The sequence below is a fragment of the Cajanus cajan genome, chromosome 3 (assembly GCF_000230855.2).
Source record: "Cajanus cajan strain Asha chromosome 3, NIPB_CcT2T_4, whole genome shotgun sequence".
NCBI classification, from domain to species: Eukaryota; Viridiplantae; Streptophyta; class Magnoliopsida; order Fabales; family Fabaceae; genus Cajanus; species Cajanus cajan.
Genome location: NC_138519.1, coordinates 5,497,997 through 5,510,476, shown reverse-complemented (window position 1 = coordinate 5,510,476; position 12,480 = coordinate 5,497,997). Strand labels below are relative to the sequence as shown.

The 12,480-nt window shown below is 35.2% G+C and overlaps 1 protein-coding gene across 4 annotated transcripts; it reads left to right on the top strand.

Annotated features, from left to right (window-relative positions):
* The first annotated feature begins 4,778 nt into the window (after positions 1–4,778).
* LOC109796579 (phosphopantothenoylcysteine decarboxylase HAL3a) lies at positions 4,779–7,279 on the top strand. 4 transcript variants are annotated; one of them, XM_020356252.3, is made up of 3 exons: positions 4,779–4,933; positions 6,016–6,431; positions 6,679–7,279. In XM_020356252.3, the coding sequence occupies exons 2-3, from the start codon at positions 6,087–6,089 to the stop codon at positions 6,967–6,969; spliced, it is 636 nt and encodes a 211-aa protein (XP_020211841.1). In that variant the 5' UTR covers positions 4,779–4,933; positions 6,016–6,086; the 3' UTR covers positions 6,970–7,279. The 4 variants fall into 4 exon arrangements, with proteins under 4 accessions (XP_020211841.1, XP_020211849.1, XP_029127677.1 ...); XM_020356260.3 differs by having other exon boundaries at positions 4,810–4,928; XM_029271844.2 differs by having other exon boundaries at positions 4,819–4,933; positions 5,999–6,431.
* The last annotated feature ends 5,201 nt before the right edge of the window (positions 7,280–12,480 follow it).

Below are 12,480 nucleotides of genomic sequence, written 5' to 3'. Positions count from 1 at the left end.
ATTAACATCATTAATAGTTATAAGTCATAATTCATCATACAAAATTAAATACAAATCATGATAAAAGTTTAAAATAAAAATTTTCAATATATCATCATACAAAATAAACTACAAATCATATTCAAATTTTTATTGAAAAAAAAAATGGTGGGTTGGTGGGCCACCCGGCCCACAACGGGTTTAGCCCGGGTGGGCCGGGTCAAAGTGGGCCGGGTTGAAATATACCCACCTACTATAAAACTTCAATTTTTTTTTGCCCGGCCCGGCCCGTTTTCAAGGTGGGCCAGGTTGGCCCACGGGTCCCGGCCCACTTTGACAGCTCTAATTCTTAGCCCTAACCCAAAATGAGCGTTTTGTTTATTTGGAGAAAAAATGTGATCATTAATCTCGTAATATTACACGAGATCACCGATATTACTCAAAAACGAGTTTACTTTCGAGTTATACAGGTAAGTTATCCTAATCTCGTAAACTCTACGAGTTTATGAGTTATCACTAGAGATTGACAACCATGAATGAATGAACATTGTAAGGATCTCAAAATTGCATATTTTATAAAATGAGAAGACTAAAGTTATGGATTAGACATTATAAGGAACAAAATACAATTTACTCTAAAACTATAAATTAATTCTATTACATAGCCAATTCTTTAGTAGCCATTACATGCCCAATTTGAAAGTAAAAAAAGAAAAGAAAAAGAGAATCATTTGATGAAGGAAAAAAAATTCATTAAGTTTTATTCTATTAAATTAATCTAAACAAAAGATTCAATGATACCTTTTTTTGTATGTTTTTTGACCACATTGGGGGAATTTATAAAATTTATTACAAAAGTGAGGTTACATATACTTATCCCTAAAATAAAAAGATCTCTCTTCTCTCTCTATATATATTATATATTTGATCCATTGTAACACTTTTTTTTTATATTGTAATGGCACGAAAATTGTTTTTTAAGCGAATTCTTTCGTTGTCGCAAGGGAGATATTGACATTATTTTGTTATTTTTTTTTTAATTTGTGTCTATAAGTAATAGCGGGAAGCCAATATTTTTAAATTTGTGTTGCAATTCACCCAATGATTGTAGCTAATCCACGTTATATACCCTCTCTCTATGCAAGTACTAGTTTAGAAATTGACAGACACTATAATTAATAACACTCTTTGTTGCAATTGGTTACATCAACATTATGTGTCTCAACTAATTTCATTTTCAAGTGAAAAAATTTATAAAAAAGGTAAAATGATGTGGCAAGAGTATCTTTGAGTTGATTAGCAATACTATTATTAACTACTTCAAAATGAGGAATTATTTCAAAACAACATCACTTTAGTAATAAGTTTTATAAACTTCCCTCAATGTGGGAAAATTCTAACATGAAGCAGTATAAAATGTGGTACATGGATGAAACATTATTTTTAACCGTTGGATTTAATAATATAATAATCAAGAATTCAAATTTCTTATCCATAACTTGGAAAAGAAAATTTTTGTATTTTGCATATTAGTCCCTGTTTAGGGTTACTGTTTTGATCGCCGACAGGTGGTGAGAAGAGAAAGACGACGTCAACGAGTGCGACGACGAGGCTGTCGAGGGCGAGCCAGGGGCGGGAAGGGCCGAATTTAGAGGTGGCTATGTTTTAGTCATAATGGATGTAGTTGATGGTGGAGAAGGCGAAGGAGAGGCCTTTGGAGTGTTGAATGCCACGGATGACAGGGAGGGGGAAGTAGCGGCAGAGGAGGGACATGAGGCCGGTGGCGTCGAGGAGGAGGAGCCTGCGCTTCCGTTGCCACACGTGAAGAATGAGGTCGCGCCACCACGCGAACGAAGTCGCGCTTCCACTGCCACCGCGCGAAGGAGGTTGTGCTTCCGCTGCCACCTTGCTGCCACCGTGTGAAGGAAGCCGCACCTCCGCTGCTATTGTGAGAATGAAGTCGCGTTTCCGCTGCCATCACTTGAAGGAGCTCGCGCCTCTGCGCTGTCACTGGGCGAAGGAGGTCGTGCCTCCGCTGCTACCACACGAAAGAGGTCACACCTCCGCTGTCACCACCATGGAAGCAGACGACACCTCTACTGCCACCGTGCCTCCGCTGCCACTGCGCCTCCATAGTGCCTCCGCATATAATATAAGGACTATTTTATAATTTTAAATAAGTTAAAAAACTTGCTATTACTGATAATTTTGGTGTCTCATGAATGACCCATGACCTCATATACTTCATATTAGAAGGCCTCCTCAATGTGGTCAAAAAGTCTTTTTTGTATGTATAAAAAATCTTTTTTGAGAATAAAATTACAACCTCATACATTATATTATTCATACCAATTAAATCTCATAATAAAAGATTTTTGATACATATGTTCAGAAATGTTGTAGGAGTTGTTTGTGGTCATAAGATAAATATTTTATCTTGTTTTTTTTTTTTTTTGAACAATGTTAGTTACAAAGTTGAAAACATAGTGCATATTATTTAAAGTCCTCAATGGGTTGATTATGTAATACATATATATATATAGGGGAATGTTAATGTACTCCCACTTATTTTTTAGTGAGAGTATGTTAGCAACCTACACTAAAATTTTAGGACAAAAAAATCATTCATTTATTTTCATTTGGTTAATTGGTATAAAAGATATTATAGTAATTTAATTTAATTTTAAATAATAAAAAAAAGATTTTCTTTCTCTTATTAACTTCATTCTCTAAGTCATTTCTCTCTCTTATTAAATTTCTTCTCCAACTCATTTATCTTTTTTATTAAATTCTTTCTCTAACTTATATATCTTTCTCCTATTAAATTCTTTCTTTAACTCATTTCTCTCTCATCTGTCATGATGTCTCCCCTCTCTCTCTGAACAAATAAAAATTAATTAATAAAAAAAATAAATGAATTGGAGAATGAAATTAATAAGAGAGAGAAAATATTTTATTTTTATTTAAAATTAAATTAAATTACTATAATATCCTTTGTACGAATTAACCAAATCAAAAGAAATGAGTGATTTTTTTGTCCTAAAATTTTAGTGTAGGTTGCTAACATACTCCCACTAAAAAATAGGTGGGAGTACATTAACATTCTCCACATATATATATATATATATATATATATATATATATATATATATATATATATATATATATATATATATTAATTTGTTGTTTATTGTGTTAATATAATATGAAATTTATCCTATAATGTTGTTGCTGTATTTCTTATCTTAGTGGGGCAATTGGAATTGAAATCAACAAGATGGGGTAAATTTCTTTCTTTCTTTATTATAATATTATATATTGATAATTTTATATTAATAGTAGAATACTCATTTTTATTTTTTTTTACAATTTTGTCCGTTAACTAATTTTGAAAACTATCATTCAATTATAACAATTATTTACATCTCTTAACCATCTTTTATTTTTTAAGTAAAAAAACTGGAATACAAATTAAAGACAAGCAATGCCTTTTTTTAATTAGTACTAGAGGGTTACATTCTTTTTTAATATATTTTCTCCATATCATTTATTCATAAGGAGTTAAGTTATTGTATAATCAAATAGACAAAAAAAGTATAAAAAAAAATAATGGAAACGAAAGTAATTATTTAAAAATATATTCTTTTTATTAAAAATATATTCCTTTATTAATAGTTATCGATTATATAATTTGTATATTATATTATAATATTTTATGATATAATATATTAAATTATATTATATATTATAATTTAGACTTAAATATAATTTTAGTATTTCAAATTTAAAATAAAGTTATTTTTACTTCTTCAAATTTAATATTAATATCTTAAATTCTTGTAACTAAAAATTATTTTAATCTTAGAATTAGGAATAAATTGAGTCAATGTGCAACATCAGTTGGTTATAATATGATGTTTTTTCTAACAAGAGTAAATTTTATGTGAGAATTTCAATAATAAAATAATTTTATTTGACAAATTTGCTAGTAACATTTTCGAAAAGAAATTAAAATAAACTTTTTTATTTATCAAAATTGAACTTGGAAACCAAAAAAAATTACAATATACCTTACTCAATCAATTAAATTAGACTCCTTATTAAATAATTACTTTTTTAATTATATAGACTTAAAAAATCATCTTATATTTAAAAACTAAAAACATGTAATTTAGTATCTCTTAAAGTATTATAATACAAAATTATATATTATATATATTACATGGTATGTGTATACTAATTAATATATATATATATATATATATATATATATATATATATATTACTTTTGAACCATCAGTTTAAAGTATATTAAATAAAATAATTATTACTCAAATTTTTATAAATAAAAATATTTAAATATTATTACTAATTCTAAAATAATTATATAATACGAACTAAAATATATTTTTGGAACTATTAATCTAATAGAATATTTTTAGGTGATTTTATTTGACAAGAATGTCTTTAGAAATTTTTTTTCTAACATCTAATTTCTTTTAATAAATATTTTATAGTTTTAGTTAAATATTAAATTTCTATATTTTAAAAGTAACAATAATTTTACATATAAATCATTTGTTATAAATATAACATAAAAAAACATTACATTTTGTAAAGAAAATTATTGTAATCATTAGAAAAAACAAAGTTTTAGTACCGTTGGAATACCAATGCACTTTATTCTAAAATAATAAACAAATTTAATTTTTTCTTATGTTAGAGTAAATTGTTTATCTATCCTGTTATTATTTATTATTCTTATTTAGTTCCTTGTCTACACCAAATAATAGAAGAAAAAAAATTAAAAGTTTAGTATATATTGGGTTGGTTTGAACAGTGTGCGAGTTATGCTACATTGCTACCCCAACAGCGGTCTGCTTTTGACTTTTATCACAACACAAACACTAACAGGAATCGCCGAATCGGATTGTGTTGTCGCTGCTGAGGTTAGGTTTGTTCCCTAAACCCCTTCACTCTTTTCTCTCTTCACGTTACTCATGCATTTTCATATTTTTATTATTTTTTTTTTCATTTTGCTCGACCCCATCAATTTATTTTATGCAAAAGGGATCGAATCTTTGGTGGGGTTTTCTGTAAATAGAAACCATGGATTGTACACTTCCTGGGACATGTTTCAGAATATGTTTCTTTAATTTAGGATTCACTTCCTAACTCCTGTTCCTCGTCCTTCCCGCGATTTTCTTTTAAAATTGGTTCTTCCTTTGTTTATAATGTTGTTCTGAATCTGATTTGTTCTTCATTGGTGTCTGATTGTTACTACAGGAAAGTCTCTCTCCCTCTCTCTCTCTCTTTAGGGTTCTTGTTTAGTGGGATGGGGTTGTCTGTGTGTAGGTAACTATGAATTTGTAATGGTGGATTCTCTCTCATATGTTGCATCATGGGGTGGACATTGCACCTGGTGATATATGAATACTCGTAAATGTGATTACTTTTAGAATTTAATGGAATGCACGAAGGTAAAGGTTTAGTATTTCGTCATTCAATCATGGATTCTCGTGTGGTAAAATTTGTTAAATTATCTAGGGTGATTTTTAATTGTTTGAAAGTGTGAAAATCTTTACTCTGACTGTGTTTTAAAGTTAAACTTTATTTTTAAATGTATTTAGGGTAGTAATGTTTGGTCTTGATTAAATAAATTTCTCCATAAACACTTGTAGAAGAAGAAAATAAAAAGCAAAATGAATTTAATTTCTTTCATAACTTAAAATCAACTTCTGTATTTCAATTTTTGGAGAAGTTAAATCATAGAGTTTCTGTGAGAGAAGGTTAATTCATTTTTCCTTATTGTTTTCTCCTATAAGTGTATCCAAACAGAGCCGTAGTTCATACATGTTGTCATTGTTGGTGTTAAGCTAGCTACCTATCACTATGGTTGACTTGGGCTTTAGATGCATGTATATTTGAGTTTTATTTCAATAACTAAGGAATTTTTCCTTTTGCATTCATTGGATACAAATATTTAGTAATTATATACTGTCCTCTAAAGGTGTTGTAGTTTTTACCAATTTGAAGGTTTTTGATGAATGAGCTGAAACGCCTGTTTGAATCACGGATATTTAAGATCATTGTGGAAGTCTAAGGTGATGGCTGGCTCAGAACCTGTAAGTGCAGAAGGAGAGAATATGGCAGTGGATGCTGTGCCAAGGAAGCCCCGGATTCTACTTGCTGCTAGTGCGAGTGTTGCTGCTATCAAATTTGCAAATCTTTGTCATTGTTTCTCTGAATGGGCGGATGTAAAAGCAGTTGCCACAAGTGCATCTTTGCATTTCATTGATAGAGCTTCGATGCCTAAGGATGTAATTTTATACACGGATGAGGACGAATGGTCTAGTTGGACGAAACTAGGCGATAGCGTGCTTCACATTGAGCTTCGCAAATGGGCTGATATCATGGTCATTGCTCCATTATCGGCCAACACCCTTGCAAAGGTAACTTATATTTTGCTGCACATTATATTAAACAAGCTGGTATCTCTATGAAATTCACATGCCTATTTATACAGTGCAGGCAAGTTCACTCAATGATATGTGTTCTTATCCATCTTTTGATGTTCAGTACTTCAGTTTTTGTATATACATTTTATATGGGGTTTATATGTATGTTTCTATTAAAGTGCTTAAAAATTTACGATTGTCAATTTCTTCCTTTTCATAACACAAATATATGCTATTGTAGATTGCTGGAGGGTTGTGTGACAATCTACTGACATGCATCGTGCGAGCCTGGGACTTCAACAAGCCATTCTTTGTTGCTCCAGCCATGAACACTCTTATGTGGAACAATCCTTTCACTGAGCGGCATCTCATTGGCATTGATGAGCTTGGCATTTCTCTCATTCCACCTGTTACGAAGAGGTTAGCATGTGGGGATTATGGCAATGGTGCCATGGCTGAACCTTCTACCATTTACTCAACTGTAAGGCTCTTCTATGAGTCAAAGGCTCAGCAAGGTAATGGTGATATCTGACAATGTTGACATTTGAAAACAATTATGAATGGCGTGCTGAGATTTGTCTTGACCCCTTGTTCTATTACATTTGTAATTCTAATTAGAGAACAACACCTAAAGCACCTTAAAAAAAACTGCATCTAAGATTTATCCTATTATTTATTTTAGGGGGCATATGCTGCAGACTCCGTTCTGTCTCGTAGAGTGATGCTTGTATACCTCCTTAATCACAGGACTAGTTGTGTAGGATCTTATACATTGCATCATTTCATGTGGAATTTAGAAACACAAGAATGTTTTGCGATCTGAACACGAGATTGTTTTCGGATCTGTAGAATGGCCACCAAATACTTGAAAAGCATGATTTGAATGCAGATAGAGCATTCTTCAAGCAGAAATGAACTTTTTATGCAGAAAAATCATGAACATTTATGTGGATAATGGCCTTTTAATCAGTGGTGTTCAAAAATATTGAATTGAATTGAATTGTATGTGAATTGAACTGGAAAAATAATTCATCCGAGCTGTACTGAACTTGACAATAGTTCAAACTAAACTGAATTGTTTTATTAGTTCCGCGAACTGATTTGAGCTGCTTTGTAATTTTGAACTATTTTTTTGCAATGATAAATATAAGGGAAAAAAAATGGAGAATTCTAATCCCCTTTATAAAAATACTCTCTTTAGACTTATATATAAGCAAAATATCTAAATTTATAAATATTAAGAAAATTAGTTTAAGTTATTTAATTTTATTGATTTCATGTGAAAACTAAACTTTAATTCCTAAACTATCCGTAATAATATTCATTGGAAATAGCAATCACATTTAAGTTAAGGGTATTGTTTTTTAAATGATAACATTAAATATTGTCAAGTTAGTTAGAATTTACTTATATTTAAATCTAAAAATTTTAGGGACTTTTTTTGCTTGAGTCCAGGAGGAGTAGTTTAGTTTATTTCAATTCAGTTATATAGTTTAGTTCAATTTTATTTTTTTATACAAATAGCTTAGTTCAGTTTTTTATAAATAAAAAAAAGTTCAGTTTTTATAGATCAGTTCGCAACTAGTTCAATTTTTTAACATCTATTTTTAATTTACAAAATGCGAACCTGTTAGTAACTGAACAGTAAGCAGAATTTTTTACGTAAATATTATTTTTAAAAAAAAATACCCAAATAACCACTGTGCAGGTTTATTTACACAGATAGAACCATTCACTGTTCAAGCTCAGAATTCGGTTCCCGGGGAACCGAATTCTGAGTGTAACGACCCGGCTGGTCACTACACAAGGCATAGCACACTAGAAACACCAGACAGATAGAACAAGTATATAAATATAGGATCTAGAATATATAGATATACAAAGTTTCAATCTGACTAGAGTTAAAGTGTACAAAAGTTACAATCAAATGCTACCATCTCAAGTAGCTCAACAACAAAATAATCACAAAAGATAGATCAGCTCCTCCAGTCTGCTGAAGACTCACCACTAGACTCCCATCTATCCCTGCTCTGCTCCCATACATAGTATGACCATTGCAGTCCAAAACATCATGGAGACAACAAAAGGGTAAGCTAGTGTAATTAAAATCAACATACTGATATATAACAATATGATAAACAACTGATATAGCTAACAACACACATGTACAACTCATACCACTCACAACTCGCAACAATATCAGCACTGCTTAGCAGCAATAACAGCACCACTCAAGTGGCTATAACAGCACCGCGAAGCGGCAACAACAGCACCGACTTAGCGGCTATAACAGCACCACGCATGTGGCTAATAACGGCACCGACTTAGCGGCTATAATCTCACACAACTCAGCACAGCACAGCATAGCACAACAGTTCAACATACGGCACAACTAATCAGCATTGGCATTATACAGCACAGCTCAGCTTTGCATCAATACAGCTTAAACATCATACGACATTAATAACTTAAACAACATACAACTCAGCTCGGCTCAACAACATTAATCAATATTAGTCAGCATTAATTAACATATTTATGAAAGAACACATCTGAAACAACCTTCAGCTTATCCTAATCACTCATTGTGAAGTGACAACCTTTACTAAACATAGAATATCTGGAGTTATAATACTCCTATCATGCTCATCCTTATCTCATATGAAAGATAAGAAGATTTCCTATAACTCTCATGAAGACATCAAGTCCTAATTCCTTCATCTACCTTGTGAAAAATTTTAAAAACCGCAACAGCTATAACCAAGGCTGGCAGCTTGACCCCTCTTCACTAAAACAGCCATATCTGGAGTTCTAGAACTCCTTTTTGGGTGATTCCAACCCCATTGGAAAGCTAAGATCCAATGCTACAACTTTCATGAAGACTTTAAGACCAAATTCGGTCATCAAGACCCACCGCTGCAGCGCTCAATCCAGCGCTTTAGCTGTAACTCTCTGCCAGTTCAGTTTGCCTTCCACAGCCATGGCTGCAGATCCACGGCCATAGCTGCAAGTTTCTGCCACTTCAATTTTTTCTCCACAGCCATGGCTGCAAGTCTCTGCCATCACGTTTTTCCTTCCCACGGCTATGGCTGCAAATCCACGGCTATAGCTGTGGGTTCCTGCAAGTACATTTTCTTCCACGGCTATAGCTGTGATTCCACGACTATAACTGTGGGTTTCTGAACTTCCAAAAACTCCATGGATTTCAGCTTTGTTTTCACTCAAAGCCTCCATGAACTTGCAATCCAAGGAGACCCAAACCATGCTGCAACTCAAATGCAATACTATCAACCACATGCAACCCAAAAACATCAACAATCACAACATGCATGCATCCAAAACTCAAGAAAAATCATCAATGTTCAACCTTCCATCAAGAAACCAAAAACCCCAAATTTTCATCAAACCACGAAACCCCGAAAATGAAAATCTTTCAAACACAGCCATCAATCTCCAAGAATCAGACAATCCGTGAGTTTGTAACTCACTCAACAACAACCAGTACAAGATCCTAGCTTCCCTTACCTCGATGAAGGAATCCGAGCTTCCGGGAAGAGACGATTGAAGAACAGAGAAGAGAGACGAAAGGGAGCTTGAACGAACACGAACGAACAAGAGAGAACTCCGAAAATTAGCTAGCAGAGTCCAAGCTCACTCAGCACAACCACCTTGAGATATCAAGAAAAGGAAAGAAAGTAAGGAGAGCAAGTGGGAAATCAGAGAAAAGAATGTAAAGGTGAAAGAGGAACTTGCGGAAGGAATGGGGTCTCACAACCTCCCCAACAACAAGAGTTTTCGTCCCCGAAAACAGACTTACTTGGGAAAAGAAATGGATACTGCTGCCTGCACTGCTGCTCCACTTCCCAAGTAGCCTCACCGGTAGTTGTATCCCACAACACCTTTACCAGAGCAATGGACTTTCCCCCCAACTCCTTCAGCTTATGATCAACCACAGCTACTGGCAACTTCTCAATTGTCAGGTTCTCCTTCACTTGCACATCGTCCAGTTCCACCACATGGCTTGAGTCATGCACATACTTCCTCAGCTGGGATACATGAAATACATCGTGTAGGTTTGAAAGGGACGGTGGCAAAGCCAACCGGTAAGCAACCGGACCTACATGCTGTATGATCTGATAGGGACCCACAAATCTTGGTGTCAACTTCCATGCCCTCAGCGCTCTGCCCACACCAGAAGTCGGAGTCATCTTCAGAAACACATGCTCCCCCTCAGCAAACTCCAAAGGCTTACGCCTTTTATCCGCATAAGATTTCTGCCTACTCTGAGCAATCTTCATCTTTTCCTGAATCATTTTCACCTTCTCAATAGTCTGTAGGATTATCTCCGGCCCCACAACCACTGCCTCCCCATCCTGATACCAGCACAGAGGAGTCCTACATCTTCTGCCATACAGGGCTTCGTATGGTGCCATCCCAATGCTAGCATGAAAGCTGTTGTTATAAGTAAACTCCACCAGCGGTAGGACCTCCTCCCAGCTACCCAAGTGATCCAACACACAAGCTCTCAGCAGATCCTCCAAGGATTGGATTGTCCTCTCTGACTGACCATCTGTTTGCGGATGATAAGCAGAACTCAGCTTCAGCTTCGTGCCTAAGGCTTGATGTAGACTCTGCCAAAATCTGGAAGTGAACCTCGGATCTCGGTCGGAAATAATACTGGAAGGCACCCCATGCAACCGTACTATCTCCTTCATATACAACTGCGTCAGCTTCTCCAAGGACCACTTGATGTTGACAGACAAAAAATGCGCACACTTGGTCAACCGATCAACAATCACCCAGATAGCATCACTATTCCTAGCTGACCTCGGCAACCCCACAATAAAATTCATAGTAATGTTATCCCACTTCCACTCGGGGATCTCAATCTGTTGCATCAACCCACTCGGCTTCTGATGCTCAACCTTTGCTTTCTGACAGGTCAGACAGGCCGCCACATACTCAGCTATCTCCCTTTTCATACCAGACCACCAGAAAGTCTTCTTGAGATCTTGGTACATCTTAGTCATACCTGGGTGTATGCTAAGTCTACTCTTGTGGCCTTCTTCCAATACAGCCCTCCTCAGCTCAGCATCCTGAGGTAGGCAAATCCTGTCTCTGAACCTCAAGATCCCATCTTCTCCCAGTTCAAAACCAGTAGCTTTATCGGTACCCAGCAAACCAAGAAGTCTCACCAACTCTTCATCCTGTAACTGCTTGAGTCCAACCTGCCTCAAGAACTTATTAGTTATGGTAACTGCCCCACAACTAATGTGATCCTGAGCTAACTCTACACAGAGATTCAAATCTCTGAATTTCTCGACCAGTTCCAGCTCTCTTACCATCATGCTCGACATGTGGATGGACTTCCTACTCAGCGCATCTGCCACCACATTGGCCTTGCCTGGATGATACATCAACTGAAAATCATAATCCTTCAGAAACTCCATCCACCGCTTCTGCCTCATGTTCAACTCCTTCTGATCAAACAAGTACTTCAGACTCTTGTGATCATTGAAGACGCTGAACCGAGCACCATATAAGTAATGCCTCCAAATCTTCAAGGCAAACACCACAGCTGCTAACTCCAAGTTATGAGTGGGATAGTTCCTCTCATGAATCTTCAGCTGCCTTGAAGCATATGCCACCACTCTCCCGTTATGCATCAGCACACAACCCAGACCCTGATGAGAGGCATCACAGTACACGTCAAAAGGCTCACCCGAATCTGGCAATACCAGTACAGGAGAAGTAGTTAACCTCCTTTTCAGCTCAACAAAACTCTGCTCACAGGCATCAGTCCAAATGAATGGTTGCTCCTTCCTAGTCAGCTGGGTCAGAGGCGCTACTATCTTAGAGAATCCTTCAATGAACCTCCGATAGTAACCCGCTAGTCCCACAAAGCTCTGAATATCCGTGACAGTCCTCGGGCGCTCCCACTGCAATACTGACTCTACCTTAGCCGGATCGACAGCAATCCCCTCAGTTGAAATCACATGGCCCAAGAACTTCACCTCATCCAACCAGAACTCACATTTTGAAA

What these genes read in the sequence shown, in the direction of transcription:
- LOC109796579 (XM_020356252.3), top strand. Translation starts at nt 6,087, where the DNA reads ATGGCTGGCTCAGAACCTGTAAGTGCAGAAGGAGAGAATATGGCAGTG. An exon ending in CGGCCAACACCCTTGCAAAG is followed by an intron (nt 6,432 to 6,678) that starts GTAACTTATATT and finishes ATGCTATTGTAG; the next exon opens with ATTGCTGGAGGGTTGTGTGA.